We start from the raw sequence: 18,329 nt of genomic DNA on the forward strand, positions 1-18,329 counted from the left end.
GTCCAAACCCGTGCGTCCGCCTCTACAGGTCTTGGATTCGCGTCCCTCTCCGTAGATCTCATTAGGGAAACGCGTCACCCGCGGTGGCTGGTAGAGAACACACACACACACACACACACACACACACACACACACATATTCTATGGGGACCGATCGGTTACCGCCAAGAGGTTACCGCTCTTTCCCGATGATCTACGGTCACCATCCTCAGGGGGGGGGGGGAGGCATGGTCCCAGTCAGCCCTGTCTGGCCGCCGACGAGAGCGGTGGCTTACACATACATACACACACACACACATACACACACACACCCCCTTGATATCTATTCTTGTCCTTCGTTCTCTCAATCTGGGAAACCTTCTTCCGACATGCAGGATAAATGGATCGCCGACCAGGTACGCACACGCGCACACGCGCGAGAACCGTTTCTCTATTCCCTCTTCGGCAGTTGCAACCCGCCTCGCCTCAAGGACAAGGAAAAGTCCGCCGGGTCGGCGTCCAACTGCCAGAAGAGAAGAACGCGGCCCCCCTTCACACCCCGCCCTCTCTTCCCCAGTTTCGCGGGGGTACGGATACTAAGGCGGGAGAAAATAGCATCGAAACGGGGGTGGAGGGTGGAGGGGGAAGGGTAGGGTCTGGTTGGGCATGGCAAACAGATTAAGCATCACAGATGGCCGCACCATGAATTGATGGGGTTATCGAGCGGAAGGGGTCGCATCGAAGGGAAGGGGGGACGTAGCGGTGGGCGGGATGAATACGTCTTCTCTGTTTCCAAACTCTTGGCCTGACGACGAAGAGTTTAAAAAAATAAAAAAATAAAAAAGATGGATAGTGGGAGAAAAGGGCCGGATATGCGTACGAGGCAAAGGGGACAAGAAACCCGACAAGAACTTGTTGGGTCCGTCCCCCCCCCCCGTCCCCTCGGCTGCCCGAATCTCCTACCCGACAAGGCGGGAAAAGGCTTGTAAGGTCTTGGGAGGTCTTGGGAGGTCTTGGGACTGGGAGGGCGGGAGAAACGCGTCTCGGCGCCGATTCAGGACGTGGAACAGAAGAAGAAAAAGCTTCGACGTCGCTGCTCCCCTCCCCCAAAATGGGTAACCTTGGGGGCCTCTTGGCAGGTTTTGTTGACGACGCCGGGCGTTTTGAATTGCCTCCAAAGCCATATGCTTTTTCATGGGACAAGCCGGAGGAAGGAGAAGAGACGAAAAAAATGGTTCACGTCCTACGGGTTCCGACGGACGACCTTCTAGAGGGTATTGGTGAGAGAAGCGAGGGAAGTGAGGGCTTGAGAGAGTGAGGTGGAAGTTGCATGATATTGTTGAACCGGGTTGCCATTGAGAATGTGCGCCGTTTCCCTTTTTTCGTTTTAGTCTTATCTCCATCTCTCTCGCTCTGCATTTCTCTCGCTCTCTCGCTCTCTCTCTCTCTCTCTCTCTCTCTCTCTCTCTTTTCTTCTCTCGTGATCACCAAACAGGCAAACCGGGTTGAGATGGTTGCAGAAGAGAACGCCAAGCGAAATCGCACCATCAGGGACGAGGGGAGAGGGGATTCCGTAAAGCTGCGAGTGAAGTGATCGGCAAAGACATTTTGGGTTGAGACCGAAATAACACGGTGGGTTAGAGCCCATCATCATCATCATCACCGTCGTCGTCGCCGTCGCCTGCGTCGTCTTGGCCCTGCTTGGCACGAGCCCCCTACCCTCATGTTTGCAAAAGGGCGAGAGTTGATACGCGTGCCGCATGTCGTCCACGTACAGGACGTACGTACGTACGGGCGAAGGGCACTTGGACGTTAGTTATTACTTGGCGGCGCCGCAAGACTGATTCAGTTCATGACTCTGCCAAGACCGGTCCTCTGGGAACAATGACACATCCGCAATTCACCCCGAACGCACCAACCTCCTCCCCCATCAATCATCAATGGAGGAGGGGGGGGAAGGAAGCGTGCCCCGTGGGGGGGGGGGGGGCGGACGACGTCCGGTTTGCCCTGTTTTTTGGAGACTGGAGACTGAAGAGGGTTTCTTGACAAATATTGGAGATCAAATGACAAGGCGACAAGACAAGAGCGGAGGAGGCATGATGGCTGGTCATTTGGGGGCCGCGTCGAGGAAGCATAGGCTGATCACTGCCGGCCTTGGCCTTGGTCGGGCGGGCCGACCAAGGTTTTCAGCAGTGGGCACTATTCTCATCCAGCCAGAGCTTTGCGGGATTGACTTCACTTTAGTTTACTTTCGTCGGGGCCGGAGTTGGGAGGGATGGAGAAGGAGAGCAAGCAATGGTTGGAGAAAAAAAAGAAGAAGAAAAATAGGGAACGGAGGCTCGCGCTTCGCGAAAGCCTCACGAGCCTCGGAGATCGGAGGAGGGCAGCGGACGACGGCGGCGGGGTCATACGTGGAGGAAGACAGCCGACAGAGTGAGTGAGATCAGCAAATCACAATCTCTCGAATTTAATGAGGCGGTCAGAATCCGGGTATTGCGCAGCGGGTATTGTCGCGCTCGCTGGCGGGTATCGAGGTAACACAATACAGCGGCAGTAGCAGCATCAGAGCGGCAACACGGCCGACCCTCGCGCCGGTGCGGTCCCGTGGCTTTCTTTGAGAGATAATATCACCGATCCCGTCGACGCTATTGGGGAGCAAGGGGGTTGGCCCCCTGCTCCCCACGGCTGGAAGAGAGAGAGAGACACACGAACAGGAACAGGATATCGAAGATATCCACGATGCAGTCCCCACAGCGATAGGTTACCCACCGCCGAGCGGGCCAGAAAAGGCTCACTAAAACGATGGCGGGCCCCATGCCTAATTTCAAAAGCACTAGGGCCCCCCATCCACAGCAGCTAGTCCACATAGACCCTGGGAATTGTAGCTTCAATGGGGAACGTTGTTTGGACCGGTTTTTCCTTGGAGGGGCAGAAGGGTGGAGGGGTGGAGGGTTTTAGTGCCAGGTAGTGTGGCGTACTGTGCTGTACCTATCCGCACGTCACAGGATCCGGCGGCAAGCGAAGGTCGACGTGTGGGGCGCCCGCCTCACACGGCGTGCAGTTTGTGCAAGACATATCTCTCAGTGGCGTAAGGACGGCGGAAGTGGGCTCAAAATCACAAAGCCAGTGCTAGTGTCCGGCACACAGAGCGTGGCATCGGTAGAGTGAAGAAAGCGGCCGTTGTAGGCGAGGTTCGCCGCCTAGGCTTCAGCCAGAGTGGGAGACGGCGGTTTTGAACGAGGTTTTTGATGGCATAGGGATAATGCAACGCGACGGAACTCTCACCGTTGCATCTGCCCTGCCCGCGAAACCCCGTTTGAAATGGGAGGCCTAGGTAAATCGCGCTTGTGGAAAGGCTAGGCCGACTGACATCCCATTTGCTTCATTGCTGCAGAAATCTCGGGGGACTAAAAGAGAGCCAGAGACATCGTCATGCAATGCGCAGAGAGTCGAACCAGACCGCCCATTGCCAGTCATCATCACCTTACACTTACTCAACGTGAGCCAAATAGTTCCATGGTCGTATCGTCCAATACCCACAGAGCTAGACAGCAGAGCTGCATAGGGCCCACCCTCCCCCCATCCTCAGCTCCGTCCTGTTTGGACGATAGTGCCCCCCCCTAGCGTGGAGGGTTACATTTCGCGCCGTACACACACGTTGACGTAGAAACTGTGCGGCGGACGCTAGGAGACTTGTTGAACCCTTGACTGGTCGTTGACATGCAGGAACCTGGGGTCGATTCGCAGTCGATTGCGACCGTACCTGCGTGGAAGAAACGGGACGGCGGGTGGCATTCAGCTCATTGGAAGGGGGAACGTTGTTGTCGTTTGTTTTTTTTCCTGCGAGTTTTTTTCCCCCTCAATGGCGTGCGGAAGGAGCAGTTCGTAACTATCCTGATGTCTATCCGTACCCGACCCCTTCAACACTTCAAACGACGTGACAAGACGGACGTTGGATGATGGGGAGGACGGGCAGGCGCGACATTCTTGACACGGCACTAAAGCACGCCCACGACTTTTCCCATTTCACGTCTCTGCTAGCCACCTACTCAGGCAGAGAGGCACAGACGGTCTTGGGTACGCTTGACAGGACCACACCCCCCCGGATCTTCGCCCCCAAATGAGAACCAAGGGGGGCTGGGGGAGAAACGGCGTATGTCTCTTGTCAAGTTGTCATGGGGGGACGAGGAGCAGGCAAGGCGCCATCGATCAGGATACAAGCCTCTAGTGGCAGATCTGCAAACGTCGGTGGTACTAGGGCGGGCATCGAGTCGGCGGGCATACCCGCAATGGCGGGTGCGGTGAGGGAGCGAGCGACCGCTGGGTGCGTTGCGTTGCGCGGCACGGCATTGGCGTCTTGTGGCGTAGTGCTTGTATGGATGTGTGTGTGTGTGTGTGTGTGTGTGTGTGTGTGAGTGTGTGAAAACGTGCGTGTCGTCCGTCGGGAGGATGAGCAGAGAGTGATCTGGCAAGCGATTTGACATCTGACATCTGGGGAGCTTGAGTTTCGGCTGCGGCTGCGGCTTCGGTCTGTGATGGTGTCGTCGGCGTGTGTGCGTGTGTGTGGTCGATGCAAGGGCGGCGCTGGGACGGGACGGGCGACTGGTGAAGATGGTCTCCAAGGCGTAGCCGCAGCTTGCGCACTTGTCGATGGGGGTTTGCCAAAGGGAAGGGAGGAAGCAGGATCGGTTGTTTGGTGTCTGGAAAGATAGTGAACGACGACTGAGCGGTTCTTGGCGCTGCAGCCGTCAAACCCAAGGTCCGTCGTCCATGTGTCACGATGGGTTGGGTTATCCGTTCGACACGCGCGTGCGGTGTGGCTTCGGTAGTCGTCGACGATGTTCGCAATGTCGAAGTCGACGATGGTGGCTGCCCGCCGGGAAGTATTGGGGGACTCGGCCGCTCTCGACGACCCTCGACTCCGACTCCCTCTCAACCAACACAAACCTTTCTTCAATTGCTGCACAAGTGGGGAAGGACCAAAGGACCAAAGGCACGACGGCACAAGGGGTCCCGCCACCCGCCCCACTCATGCAGCATTTCCGCCTCGTTTTGCACAGTTGGCTTGTCTCTCGCTGTGTGGTTCTCTTATCTTGCATTTCACAGCCGCCTCAATTCGAGAGCATTCGCACGCGAGCAGGAAAAGTGCAAGCCCTCGTACAATTAGTTGCATACCCTTTTCTTGTTTTTTATTCTCCAGTCTTCTCCAACAGATGCACTCGAATGGGGTTTTCTTTCTCTCGCTCCCCCAATCGACTCAACGCAACGACTCGAGTTATGACGACAGAAGCATGAAGCGACCACACCACACACCGTCCGAGCTTACTTACGAAAGCTCCGGAGGCTTAAGCGCCCCAGCCTCGATGCACGCAGCACCTGGAGGTGTCTCTCCCTCTCTTTTTCCTCCTCTCGCGTCATTGCTATCGAGAGTGAACAGTTGCGTAATGATCGCAAATGATATGAGATCTGACTTTCCATCTCCTTCCCCTCTTGGTCGTCATCTCGGTCGACCGGCCTGCTCTCCGAATTTCCCCCAGCTTTTCTCCCAGCCCAGTACCATTAGAGTGTCTTGGCCGGCGAGGCTTGGTTGTGATGGCGTCTCGTTGGTTGGTGCGCGATGCGGTTCCCGGTTCCGCTTTTTCCTTCCAACTTCCACGCAACCCGTCTAGTGGATGGGGCCCGTTGCGAGTATCCGTATATATGCATTCGTACCAGGCAAGGTAGGGATAGGTAGTGGAAGGACGAAGGGGCGGCGTACCGAATTTACGCGCTCCTCTCTGCTGCATCCGATCCGCGCGCCCACAAAGCTCGGTAATGACGCGAGCTGCACCGCTCCTGCAAGTACAGGCAGCAAGGCCGGGCAATGGAGCGGGTTTGGCCAAACAAACACACGCTTTCCGACCGACCCTCGGTTTCTTTAGTTCGGGCGGGGCGGGAGAGGGAATGAACGGATTATGGAGGAGGGCGGAGGGATCCATCAATGCCATTTCGGTCCCTTCTCTCTTTGGCCAAAAAAAAAGGCCAAGAAATGGGGCCCGTCGGTCACCCGATCCAGCGAGAGCGACGGAGAGAGAGAGAGCGAGACTGGCTGATGGGAAAAGCGACCCGTGAGCAAGGTCCGGGTTTGGCAACCTTGGGCCGGTTGACGAGATTACTTTGTCAGGCGAGATCAATACCTAGTTTACGGATACCTTTGTACACTTCTTTCCCAAAGAGAAAGATGACGAGAAAGGCCGGACGGGGGGATGGATGGGGAATGGGGCACGCAAAAGCTTCGAGCTCGGGGAAATTCACGCCCGGTCAAGCCTCGGTTGAGCAATTCAGCGCGATTCGATTGGGATTAGGATTGGCATTGGCATTGGCGTTGGCGTTGGCATTGGCATTGGAGGACCAGACATCCAGAGGGGCCGATGGCATTGGGTTATTCCCATTTGGCCTGGTCTTGGTCTGGCCTGCCGCCTGGCTGATTGTGGGGGACAAGACAATTTTACCACAAAATTTGTCCTTATCTTTTTTTCTCCCTTACAGAGTACGGTATCCGTATTGCGGCAGAAAAGATCACGGATCGCGCGCCAAGCGGTTGTTTCCGAGCGTCATCCTGGTCGTGCGACGCGAAGGGTCGGTCTTGTCCAAAGCTTCGAGCATCCCTGTACCCACACCTCCGTTACGAATGAAGAGAGAGAAAGATAGGGAGAGAGAGAGAATGTGTGTGTGTGTGTGTGTGTGTGTGTGTGTGTGTGTGTGTGTATGTGTGTGCAGGTACATATGCTCAGTACATGTCAGCACGGACACAGTACGTAGGACGCAACGCCACCCAAATCGGGGTTCTTTTCCTGCTTCTTCTATCTAGTCTCTCAATGTTGCGTTGGATGTTTGATCTTCCACCATCTTTGCTAACTGTTTCAACCACTGACTACGACCCCTTCCCGTCGTGACGTAACAAAGGCCAGCAAAATGGAGACACGACGACCAAGAACACGAGAGACGGACTGACTGACTGACAGACACCATACTGGAATTGCCGATACAATGCATGGGGGATCCTCCATACCAATTCAGGTTCCCAACGACTGCCCCTGGCCTGGTTTCCACCAGCACAATCCGTCCAACCCCCTTTGACCAATGGCATCACGCACATTCGTCGACATGCATGGTGCGCTGTGTTGCTCCGCAAAATTGCCGTGTTTGTCGTGTGTCGAAGAGAACCCGCCCACACGGCTTCTGCACCGAGCCTGCGGGACTTTTCTTCCCTCCACCGAGTGCATGCATGCATGGCCTTTTCCGCCCTTTAATCCCGCCCTTCTTTTAGACTGTCCTTGCCCATTTCAGGCTTCGCCTCGAGACGGAACTTGCTCCAACGGGGGGAGACAGATGTCAGAGAGAGACTGGAAGACTGGGAGACTTGACTGGGAGACTGAGAGACTGGAAGACTGAGAGGGAAACTTCCGGGGCCCAGTCCCGACTATTCTTGGCACAGCTGACTTGGTGAGAGTCTTGGCTGAAGCTGGCTCTCTGGCCTGAGTGTCTGTTCTCGTCGTCGTCCCGCCCATGTCTCTCTGGTCTCTGCCACTCTGGGATCTTCTGTGCGGGCGTGGTTATGGCTACTGCTGTTGGTATTCCTGCTGCCGCCTCCGCCGCCGCAGCTTCCCATGAACGACGACGGTGGCGGCCGCGCATGGCCACTTTTCTCGATAGTTTTTGTTGTCATTCAGCCATGACGACTTTTGCATAACTCTCCCACTCACCCACCATGCAGGTCTAGCACATCAATGGAAACTCTTCACAGCCGCAATCGACAGGCAAAAAGGTCGGACGAGAAATTGACTTCCCGGGACCACCAACTAATACGTCAAGTGAAGAACAGAGAGACGAAGAGAGGGGCAAGACGAGAGGCCGAGGCATCCAAATGCCACACACACACACACTCACGCACACCCAGAAAAGAGACTCGGCCATAACCCGCGTGTCTCTGGCCTCTACTCGCAGCACGTCAAACCCCCCCACGGCAACTGAAGCTCCAGAACCCCTGCCCGATCGAGAGGATTGATGGGGATCGGGTGGGTTCCCTGGGGCTCTGCAGGGGACTTGTCATTGAGCAAGGACCCTCCTCGTCAGCTGCGCTGCCCCAGGAACTCCTCTCTTCTTTCACTCTAGCGCCGTAGCTGCCAGTAGTGTGGTCTGCGCTTACGGTGCTCATCCTGTTCGTGGCAGGCATTTCCATGGGTCCCGCGCGCCGTGGAAGAAGAGAGAGGGAGAGAGACGGAAGGGAAAAAACAGGGCCCTGCAACGCATTGCGCGAACGGGTTTCCCACTGTCCTGAGTCGGAAGCTCGCCTCTCCATCCATCCCAGCCAGGTCGTCGGACCAGCTCCTCCCAGCGGCCGAGGAGCGGAGCGCCCGACTTTGTACACTACCTATTACGACAGAGATTTGACGGATCGACTGACGGGTCTCGCTCGCACGAATCTCGCTTTTGTCGCCGTGACGCCGTCAGTGGCCACGTTGGTCGTGTTGGAACCTGAGTAGAAGTGGGTCCCTTTGTTATCTCTCTCTCTCTCGCTCTCTCTCTCACTCGCTCGCTCTTCATCTCCCTCGTTCCGCTTGGTCGGTCGGCGGTCGGAGTCGCGTGGGCGATGGGTGGGAAGAGAACTCGTGGATCGGGGGTTCGTCGACAGGTTGACCGGTGTACGGACCGGCCGAGTGGCCACAACGAACAGCATTCATCCATCCAATCCGTCACCCATCATCATCTCGCCTCCGACTTCCATCCTCAGCCCGTCCTTAGTGTTGTCGGTCCTTGTGCTGCTGCTTAATGCCGGGTTATGCGTGAATTGCGCGAATTGCGTGGTGGTTGATCCCCCGTATCCGTTGGAGCGGTAAGCGCTTCCCTTTCCCTCTCGGATTTGCACACACGCACACGCACATGCCCCCGAAAGCGAGCAATCCAGAACGAGCCAAGTGGCGTCTTGGTGCTGTGGGATCAATGTCAAACGTCAAAGTCGGAGTCAGTCCAGGCTAAAGGTCACGCCGGTCGGCCGGTCGAGTGGCTCGTTGGTGAAGGCAAATGAAGCATACACAATGCCAATATCCCGCATCGTATGCGCTGCCCGCATGCACAAATCTGCCTCGCTGTTTTTCTCTCTCACTTGGTCTTGGCCCGCAACGTCCAACGAGAACGTGCGCTGATTCATTTCCCACCCCCATCCAATATTGCGGTGATTTCTTCCCCATTTCCCCATATGCCCCAACTTCGAATCGGTGTGTGTGTACTGTACGTAATGTGACATGCACACCATTCACCATTCACGGCCTCGCGATTGACCCCAAGCTGCTATTCCAGGAAACCCATCCGTTCGACGGCTCAGTCACACTTGATCTGAGTTGAGTTTTGTCTTGGCTGGGGAATAAGTCTTGGCAGGTTTCTCCCCATTGAATGTTTTGTCAAGTTTGGGTTTGATGAAAGAGCACTGCCGTGCCCAACAAAAGATGAGCTTAAAAAAGAATGAAGAGAGGGGCGGGGGGTCAGGCGTAGAGAGTGTGTGAAGGAAAACCCTCATAATAATAATAATAATAAGAATAATAATAATAATAACAACAACAAACATAACGAGGCAAACGAGCAACACGCTAAAGGATACATAGGATGGTTCACGTATAGCCTCAATCCAAGGCCCGTCGCGAGGCAGATCGCAGAAGAGTGTTTCTAAGGGCACACTTGGCGATTCGTCGGCCGGGGGGTAGGGGGGCCAGGAGGGGCTGTTCTGACCATTGTGTGTAACCATGGAGGACCATACCACACACACATAACCAAACACCCTTCGCCGCGGTCTATTCCGGGGATTTCTTGGCACGACCTCTCGATTCTCCCCTCGTCCTCGACCACAGACTGCATCACTGCCGTCCTCCTATGTACGGGCAAGACGCGGACATGACCGCCGTTCAAAGGGCTTGGCAGAGACTTTATTCCGGTGTCTATCCAAGTGCCCATCCGCACTGTACAGCGGAAGCAGCGCAGGGTTTGGGGGGGTGAGGTTGGTCCTCGTCTCGTTCGAAGGTTGCAGTGAGGGACTTTGAGAACAGAGCCACGGGAACGAGGGCGAGACACACGCGCGCGCGCAGACACACACACACACACACACACATGCAGCAGAGAAGAGAGAGGCATTGGATGCAGGTGCAAGTGCCATTGTCAGTGCAGAAAGTGCAGATATGCAAGTGTGCAAATGGGACCGAGGGCTCGTGAGCGGGTGCCAAGGTGGACGAGAAGGGTCTTCGGTAGAGAGAGCGAAAAAACTGTCCAGGTACAGAAGAGGTACCGGGGAACCTCCTGCCTCTTTGGCTCTGGGTGCTTATCGTGTGCGGACTAGTGCGACCAGACGGGTACTGCGTACCTGGACCGATCCAGGCAGGACCTGGGCCAGCCTGGGTCGTCGTCGAAGAAAGAAGATTACAGCGAAGAATCGGCGTAGGCGGCGGCGGGCAGATGGTCACGTGATGTGGGTTTCGGAGCAGAGCTGAAACCTGTTGCGGCCCCTTTGGCCGGACAAGGAGGGATTCGGAAGGCAGGAGCAAACTGCTAGAGTACCTGCCTACCTACCTATCCACCTGCCTAGGTACAGCAGGGAGAGAGGATACGTACCCTATGAGCACACAGTGCTGTACCCTTCGGTGGAGGAAGGAAGTGGGAGTGAGAGTGGGAGTGGGAATGGGAATGGAGTTGGAGATGGAGGGGCAAGAGTCCCAAGTCCCAGATGGTCAAACGTCTCTTGTTCTCTGTCGCTTTCAACCCACGGAACATGTCCATGACCAGGGGGTGTGTCCGGGTCCGCGCTCAACCAGGACTAGACGGATGGGACACTGTTCAACCGACTCTGGAGCTGTCTGCGGCGCTGGTGCGGGGGGTTGCCCGAGAACAGGCTCGACGAAATCTCGGGATCATGTCTGCGTCGACGTATGCGCGTTAGGTGTGTGTGGTCTGGTATGGTCTGGTCTGGAGCAGACTGGGAGAGAGAGAGAGAGAGAGATAGATAGAGAGAGCGCGAGCTCAGGCCATGGCGGCTCCTCTTTTCCTTTTTTTTTCCCTCGTCCTTTTTTCTTTAAACCCGGGTGAGGTGTCCAGGTACAGTACACACTACCCATAGTGCTACTGAGGCATTTATTTTTGTAGCTGAGAGACTTGACATTTACCCCCATTTCCACGCCTTGCCCCCATACAAGACCAAGTCACTCGAGAGTTTCCTCGTCGAAACGCACGACTCACGCCGGCTTCCCCTTGTTGTCAGATATCCATCCTCGCATCCTGGCAGATGAGACAGCAAAGTTGTCGCTGTCTTGATAGGTCGGCCCGTCTAATGGGGACCTGGGGAGACCAAATTTACGCTAGAATCCGGCCAATATTCTTCCACAGATATGATGGAAGTCCAGCAGAGCGGCGACTGAAGCCGCCGACCAGGTCCCCACGTCCATCGTGCCTCTGGTGCCCACGCCCACGCCGTTTCCTCTTGCCCGCCACTCCCCAGTAAAGGGCCAGCCAAGCTCCCCCGTCCTGTCTTGTCAGGTCGGTCGGTCAGTATCGAGGCTGTAGCCTGTAACCCACGACGACGGCGACGGCGACGGCAGTACAATCGGGGTACGTACACAGTACTGACGGATGTGCAGCGCCGCCCAGCGGCGACAATGTCCCGTCGTCTCTCCCTCCGCCTCCAAAATAGCATCGACGTTCGATGCTCGCCCGGTCACAGTGTGCGGTTTTTTCCCTCACCCGCATCTGTTTTGATGCTTGTAACTTCTTGGCGTTGATCCGAGCAAGACGGGGTACGCAGCTACACGCTGGTCCCTTGTTCACACACACACACACAGCTCTCACACACACACACGCCTTCTCATACACACTCCTCATACACTCACGCACACACACACACACCCATTGCCTTCTCGTCTCTTTTTTTTGCCTCCATTGCCGCGCTGTACTTCGTACCTATTGCACAATGCCGGGCCCGGCACCGCCTGCCTACCCTTTCCTGGCTGGCCATGCCTTGCCTCGCCTTGCCTTGGTCCCATCTTCTCGTTCCCATCCGCGGAAGTTCCTCGACCAGTCCGGCTTCGCCGTTTGACAGATGTAATATAATATGCCCCATTCTCCCACCGTGATTCATGTCTATTCTAGCCTAGCCTTCTTTCTTCACCCTGCTCTGCCCCTCCGTCCTCTCACCTCCCCATATCTCTCCCCTCTCTCTACCTCTCTGCATTCCTCTATATATACCTCCGTCCTGCCTGCGCTCTTCAACTGATACAGCTGGACTGTAATCCTTTTCCGACAATATTTGGCACCATACAAAATGGCGGGCTTAATAGGAAAAGGAGGCAACAAGCACTACCCTCAACCCATCAACGCCGAGGATGAGGAGCAGGACCTTGAGACCGGCAACTTCATCCAGGAGCGCGCCAGGAACAACCGGGTCGAAGGTGGTGCTGGCGAGGGCGGTACCAACGAGGAGTACAGATCGTAAGTTGATTTTTTTTTTGTCTAACACCCCATTGGCTCTGCCGCAACGACATCTCCCCTTCCATCTCCAACATTTTCACACCAATAAAAAATACGACACTGAGGCTAACGACTTGGCTTTCTTGACAGTCTGCTCCGTTACATCGACACGTACCGGGACCCCAATGCCGAAGTAGAAGAGACGGATGCTCCTGCGGCCAAGAAGGTCCCGAAATGGATGTTCTGGAAGAAGGCTGCCGCCGAGGGCGCTGGCTCCAGCGGCTTCGTTACCCCCGCCGACTGGCTCAAGACCGACATGAAGCAGGGTCTCGACCCTGCCGAAGTCGAGCGCCGCAGAAAGTACACCGGCTGGAACGAGCTCACCACCGAGAAGGAGAACATGTTCCTCAAGTTCGTCGGTTTCTTCCGTGGTCCCATTCTCTACGGTAAGCCCAACCCACCCCTCCATGGCCGCCATGTCGAAGCATGACGACCATGAAACACCGTCCGCAAAACGCTAATTGTCTATGCAGTCATGGAGTGTGCCGCTATCCTCGCCTTCGCCCTGCAGGATTGGCTCGATGCCGGTCTGATTGTCGCCATTCTCCTGCTTAACGCCGCTGTCGGTTGGTACCAGGAGAAGCAGGCCGCCGACGTCGTCGCTTCCCTCAAGGGTGACATCGCCATGAAGGCCCGTGTCATTCGTCAGGGAAGAGAGGAGGAAGTCCGCGCCCGTGAACTCGTTCCCGGTGATATCGTGAGTTCCCCTGGGTCCTCCAATGCGCGCGCAAAGTCCATTGTGACTAACACTATCCGCAGATCATCATTGAGGAAGGCCACGTCGTCCCCGCTGATTGCCAACTGATTTGCGACTACGAGAACCCCGCCGGCTACGCCAACTACAAGGCTGAGCTCGAGGCCCAGGATGTCCTGTCCCCTCGCCGCGAGAAGTTCGAGGAGGGTGATGAGGAGAACGCCAACCCCCAGCTCGGACACGCCATCGTCGCCGTCGACCAGTCTGCCATGACTGGTGAGTCCCTCGCTGTTGACAAGTTCATGACCGACACCTGCTACTACACCACCGGTTGCAAGCGCGGTAAGGCTTTCTGCATCGTCACCCACGGTGCCCAGGCCTCCTTCGTCGGAAAGACCGCTTCCCTTGTCCAGGGCGCCCAGGACCAGGGTCACTTCAAGGCCATCATGAACTCTATCGGTACTACTCTCCTCGCTCTCGTCATCATCTTCATCCTCGCCGCTTGGATTGGTGGTTTCTACCGTTCCATCGAGGTCTCCGAGGAGGGCACTTCCGTCAACCTGCTCCACTACGCCCTGATTCTCCTCATCATCGGTGTCCCCATCGGTCTGCCCTGCGTTACCACCACCACCCTCGCCGTCGGTGCCGCCTACCTCGCCGAGGAGAAGGCCATCGTTCAGAAGCTCACTGCCATCGAGTCCCTGGCTGGTGTCGACATCCTCTGCTCCGACAAGACCGGTACTCTCACCGCCAACCAGCTGTCCGTCCGCGAGCCCTTCGTCATGGAGGGTGTCGACATCAACTGGATGATGGCCGTCGCCGCTCTCGCCTCTTCGCACAACATCAAGGCTCTCGACCCCATTGACAAGATCACCGTCCTGACCCTCAAGCGTTACCCCAAGGCTAAGGAGCTCCTGTCCGACGGCTGGAAGACCGAGAAGTTCACCCCCTTCGACCCCGTCTCCAAGCGCATCACCACCGTCGCCACCCACCGCGGCGTCCGCTACACCTGCGCCAAGGGTGCCCCCAAGGCCGTCCTTGCCCTCACCGACTGCACCGAGGAACAGTCCGCTCTCTTCAAGGAGAAGGCTGCTGAGTTTGCCCGCCGTGGTTTCCGTTCGCTCGCCGTTGCCGTCAAGGAGGAGGATGGCCCCTGGGAGATGCTCGGCATGCTGTCCCTCTTCGACCCCCCTCGCAGCGACACCGGCCAGACCATTCTCGAGGCCCAGGCCCTCGGTCTCCAGGTCAAGATGCTTACTGGTGACGCCCACGCCATCGCCGTCGAGACCTGCCGCATGCTCCAGCTCGGCACCAAGGTTTACAACTCGGACAAGCTTCTCCACAGCGACATGGCCGGCACTTCCATCCACGACCTTTGCGAGCGCGCCGACGGTTTCGCCGAGGTGTTCCCCGAGCACAAGTACCAGGTCGTCGAGATGTTGCAGCAGCGTGGTCACTTGACTGCCATGACTGGTGATGGTGTCAACGACGCTCCCTCCCTGAAGAAGTCCGACTGCGGTATCGCCGTCGAGGGTGCCACCGAGGCCGCCCAGGCTGCTGCCGATATCGTCTTCCTCGCCCCCGGTCTCAGCACCATCGTCTCTGCCATCAAGCTGTCTCGCCAGATTTTCCAGCGCATGAAGGCCTACATCCAGTACCGTATCGCCCTTTGCTTGCACTTGGAGATCTACCTCGTCACCTCTATGATCATCATCAACGAGACTGTCCGCGCCGACCTCATCGTCTTCCTTGCCTTGTTCGCTGATTTGGCCACCATCGCCGTTGCCGTAAGTGAACCATCTTATTTCCACACCGTCTCATGTGCACACACTAACAAGATGAACAGTACGACAACGCTCACTTCGAGAAGCGCCCCGTCGAGTGGCAGCTCCCCAAGATCTGGATTATCTCCATCGTCCTCGGTAGTCTTCTCGCCGCCGGCACCTGGATCCTCCGCGGTACCATGTACATTGTCGACGGTGGTGTCATCCACGACTACGGCTCCATCCAGGAGATCCTCTTCCTCGAGATCTCCCTGACCCAGAACTGGCTCATCTTTGTCACCCGTGGCTTCGAGACCTTCCCCTCCTTCCAGCTCATCGGTGCCATCGCCGCCGTCGACGTCCTGTCCATCCTCTTCTGTGTCTTCGGCTGGTTCTCCGGCGGCAAGGGCGAGCCCGCCTCCCCCCCGTCTATCAACCGTTACCTGTCCGAGAACGGCCGCACCGACTTCGTCACTGTCTGCGTTGTCTTCGTGTACTCGGTCGCCGTTACCATCGTCATGGCCCTGGTCTACTACGTCATGTCCAACCTCGAGTCGCTCAACAACATGGGCCGCAAGAAGCGCAGCGTCACCGACACCCTCATTGAGAACGTCCTCACGCAGCTCAGCAAGGTCGCTCTCGAGCACGAGAAGGACGACAAGGGCGAGCGCTTCTACATTGCCAACCGCGCCGTTGTCGAGGAGGGCTAAAGAGTCAAGATGCTGTTCTAGATTTTTTGGAGCGCGCGCGCAGCAGCAGCACAGAAAAAAGTCATCTCACAAAGCGTGTTTTGAGGCATTGGGTCGCACAAAAACATCTTTTTTTCACATTTTTTCAACCATATCCATATAGAGAATAAGATGCCGCGGAGAGAAGGAGAGAAAGAAGACAAACCCCAAACGGAAAGGCGAAGGACAACAACGCTCTAGATGGCGCGCTTGGTAATATCTTGCGACATCATACGACTGTCACTAATGACCCATTTTCATGGGCAGTTTTCTATAATGTAACAAAAAGACCATGTTCATTGTTGCGGCGTTGATCGGCGGGTTAAAGGTCGGTCGGATAATTCAATTGAATCAATTATAACTTCAAATCACTCTTGTCCAAATCGCTTTCCACCGTGTGAGATGCCTTTCGCAATGGCGATACAAATCAAATTTCCTGTCAAATGTCTTTTCGGCTTGTGGCTTTGCCTCGGATTCATCCCATTCTTCGGCCCGATTGACAACGACAAAGGTTTTTTTCTTCTGCCTGGTTTTTTTTTTTTTCTAAGTGCCAACCTCGATTGGGGGCCGAAGGTCTTTCAGCCTATCAGTGGTTCCGCCCCGAGAACGAGAGGGAAAAAGAAAGTGTTATTTCCTGGTCCGTAAAAAAGCTCCCGCCTGATTGGGTCCAAGTCGCATTCCGCAACCGCGGGTGTTTCTGCAGCAAAACACTCGGGCCGCTTCATGCGTAGACGGATGGCCGGCCAGACAGACAGCCAAGAGATTGCACAGTCCATTTTTTCCCTTTCCCTCCGTTTCCGGTCCCCTTCCCTCTCTCCCTTACCTTTCGTTGACTCCCCCAACGAAAACATGGTCAAGCGTGGAGAAGGCCGGATTTCGGAGAGGTGGTACCGGGGTGGATGGGGAAATGGAACTTGGAGGGAGGACAACAACACAGTACGGAGGTAAATAGTAGGTAGGTGGTCAGTGCTCCCACCTCAGACGGCCAACATCCGTCGAACCGGAGTCGGAGAAGGAGGACGCGACTCGGATCGAGTCGCGAGGGACCCGGGGGGTTGGTCGTTGCGAGAGACGAGAAGGAGCATGACGGGGCATTGTCGTAGATGTTAGACCGGGGCCTCTTCGCGGTCGTGACTCTCGCCGTCTCTTGTCTCAACCCTCTCCTGAAGAGTGTTTCGATGACGGGCCCGGGACTATCTGGGGCTTCTGCGCGTCCCTCTCTCTGCCCCCGACTAAGGCAGGTAGGCGATGGCCTTGATGTATGCGTGTGTGTTCCGGCTCTGCCGGCCGAGGGATCTCTGAGGGGGTTGTCGATGCGTGTGTTGTGTTGCCGCCCACGACACGAGACGGAATGCACGACATACGTCAACCCAGATGGCCTCTGCTCTCTCTCCGGCGGGAGCGCCCCCCCCCCCCCCCCCCCCCCCCATGTACGCTGTTATGGACGTGGCTCGCACAGTATGGCTTGCCGGGCCTATTTCGAGTCATCCAGGGCCTACTTATCCCGTCCCGGATCCAGAGACGTGGGAAGATTCCCAGGGCGAGGTCGGGAGGCGATTCAAGAGGCGAGACGTGTTTTTGGGCGAGAAATTCTTGTTTGATCTGACGGGAAGCTGACGGGACTTTCGTATGTCTCCTCTTTGCGTCCTGTCATGGTACCACAGGCGCTCTGTGGCCTGCCCGGGAACCCCTTGCTCTCTCCTACCCGCCCCTGGGGTCGACTCGAGTTACGTTTGAAGAGGCCATCATACCTTTTGAGGATCCCATCCAGCACATCATACACCATGACTGCACGCCGTGCTACCTTTTTCGCCTCGGTGCGCCCTGCAGATAGCTACACGGGGATGCCTATTCGAGTTCCAGGCGGCTAGCAGACGGGGCCGCTGCGCCGTCTGTTCGCCTGCGAAGTGACTCCCATCCCCCTGACCGGAGAGCCGCGACTTTCCTTTCCCTCGTGGAAGACGATGAATGTGTGTGAGAGCTTCTGCCACCCATCCCCTCGACTCAGGCTTCTTTGCAGTCCCGAGACTCTGTCTGTGTGAAGGGGGCGCTTCCGGGTATTTACACTTGCGGCGACGTTGATACGGGCCTCAACGCCGGTGACGACGAAGCCAGCCTGACGATCTCTGTTCGGCCACGGAACCGTCTCAACCGTGTCGCTCTTGTCTCGAATCGCGACATCGGCGTCGATGGGCACGTGAAGAAAGTGACATTGTTGGTGGCAGGGCCCTCTCAAAGAATATCGCTTTTCACATCGTGCAAGAATGCAGGGAGCGGGTGCCGATTCCATTTCGACTGAACCGGGTTACGTGGCTCCCGTGGTAGATGCGCCGATTGAACAAGCCATCGTAGACAAACGCGTCCTACTGCATCCGTCTTGCGACGGGAGATATGCCTCCAAGGCCTCGCCGATATCCTGCCACGGTCCACGGACAACCTGCATCCGGAAATGCAGCGGCTGACCGAGACCTGGGCATTTTCCATGTGGTCCAATATTGGATATCGGGACGGCGCTCCCTTGTCGAAGTTTGGTTCAAGTGGGCATTGCAGATTTTGCATGTAGACTGTTTTCATGTCACGATCGTGAGGTCTGTTGAGCCTGTCCGAACAGGGGGGGAGGTGT

The 18,329-nt window shown here is 56.4% G+C and overlaps 2 protein-coding genes across 2 annotated transcripts; one reads left to right on the forward strand and one right to left on the reverse strand.

Moving 5' to 3' along the window:
- The first annotated feature begins 11,959 nt into the window (after nucleotides 1-11,959).
- Nucleotides 11,960-16,077, forward strand: CDEST_01180 (Putative P-type ATPase, HAD superfamily, P-type ATPase, transmembrane domain superfamily). The gene is made up of 5 exons (XM_062917339.1): nucleotides 11,960-12,482; nucleotides 12,612-12,907; nucleotides 12,995-13,218; nucleotides 13,281-15,002; nucleotides 15,062-16,077. The coding sequence occupies exons 1-5, from the start codon at nucleotides 12,316-12,318 to the stop codon at nucleotides 15,686-15,688; spliced, it is 3,036 nt and encodes a 1,011-aa protein (XP_062773390.1). The 5' UTR covers nucleotides 11,960-12,315; the 3' UTR covers nucleotides 15,689-16,077.
- A 1,496-nt stretch (nucleotides 16,078-17,573) lies between these two features.
- On the reverse strand, nucleotides 17,574-17,996 carry CDEST_01181 (uncharacterized protein; the record flags this gene model as incomplete). The annotated part of the gene is made up of 1 exon (XM_062917340.1): nucleotides 17,574-17,996. The coding sequence occupies one exon, from the start codon at nucleotides 17,994-17,996 to the stop codon at nucleotides 17,574-17,576; it is 423 nt and encodes a 140-aa protein (XP_062773391.1).
- Between the last annotated feature and the right edge of the window lie 333 nt (nucleotides 17,997-18,329).

Source organism: Colletotrichum destructivum, chromosome 1 (assembly GCF_034447905.1).
Source record: "Colletotrichum destructivum chromosome 1, complete sequence".
Lineage (NCBI taxonomy): Eukaryota > Fungi > Ascomycota > Sordariomycetes > Glomerellales > Glomerellaceae > Colletotrichum > Colletotrichum destructivum.

Coding starts and splice junctions, on each gene's coding strand:
- CDEST_01180 (XM_062917339.1), top strand. CDS start 12,316: ATGGCGGGCTTAATAGGAAAAGGAGGCAACAAGCACTACCCTCAACCC. Junction 12,483..12,611: donor ACCAACGAGGAGTACAGATC/GTAAGTTGATTT, acceptor CTTTCTTGACAG/TCTGCTCCGTTACATCGACA. Junction 15,003..15,061: donor TGGCCACCATCGCCGTTGCC/GTAAGTGAACCA, acceptor CAAGATGAACAG/TACGACAACGCTCACTTCGA.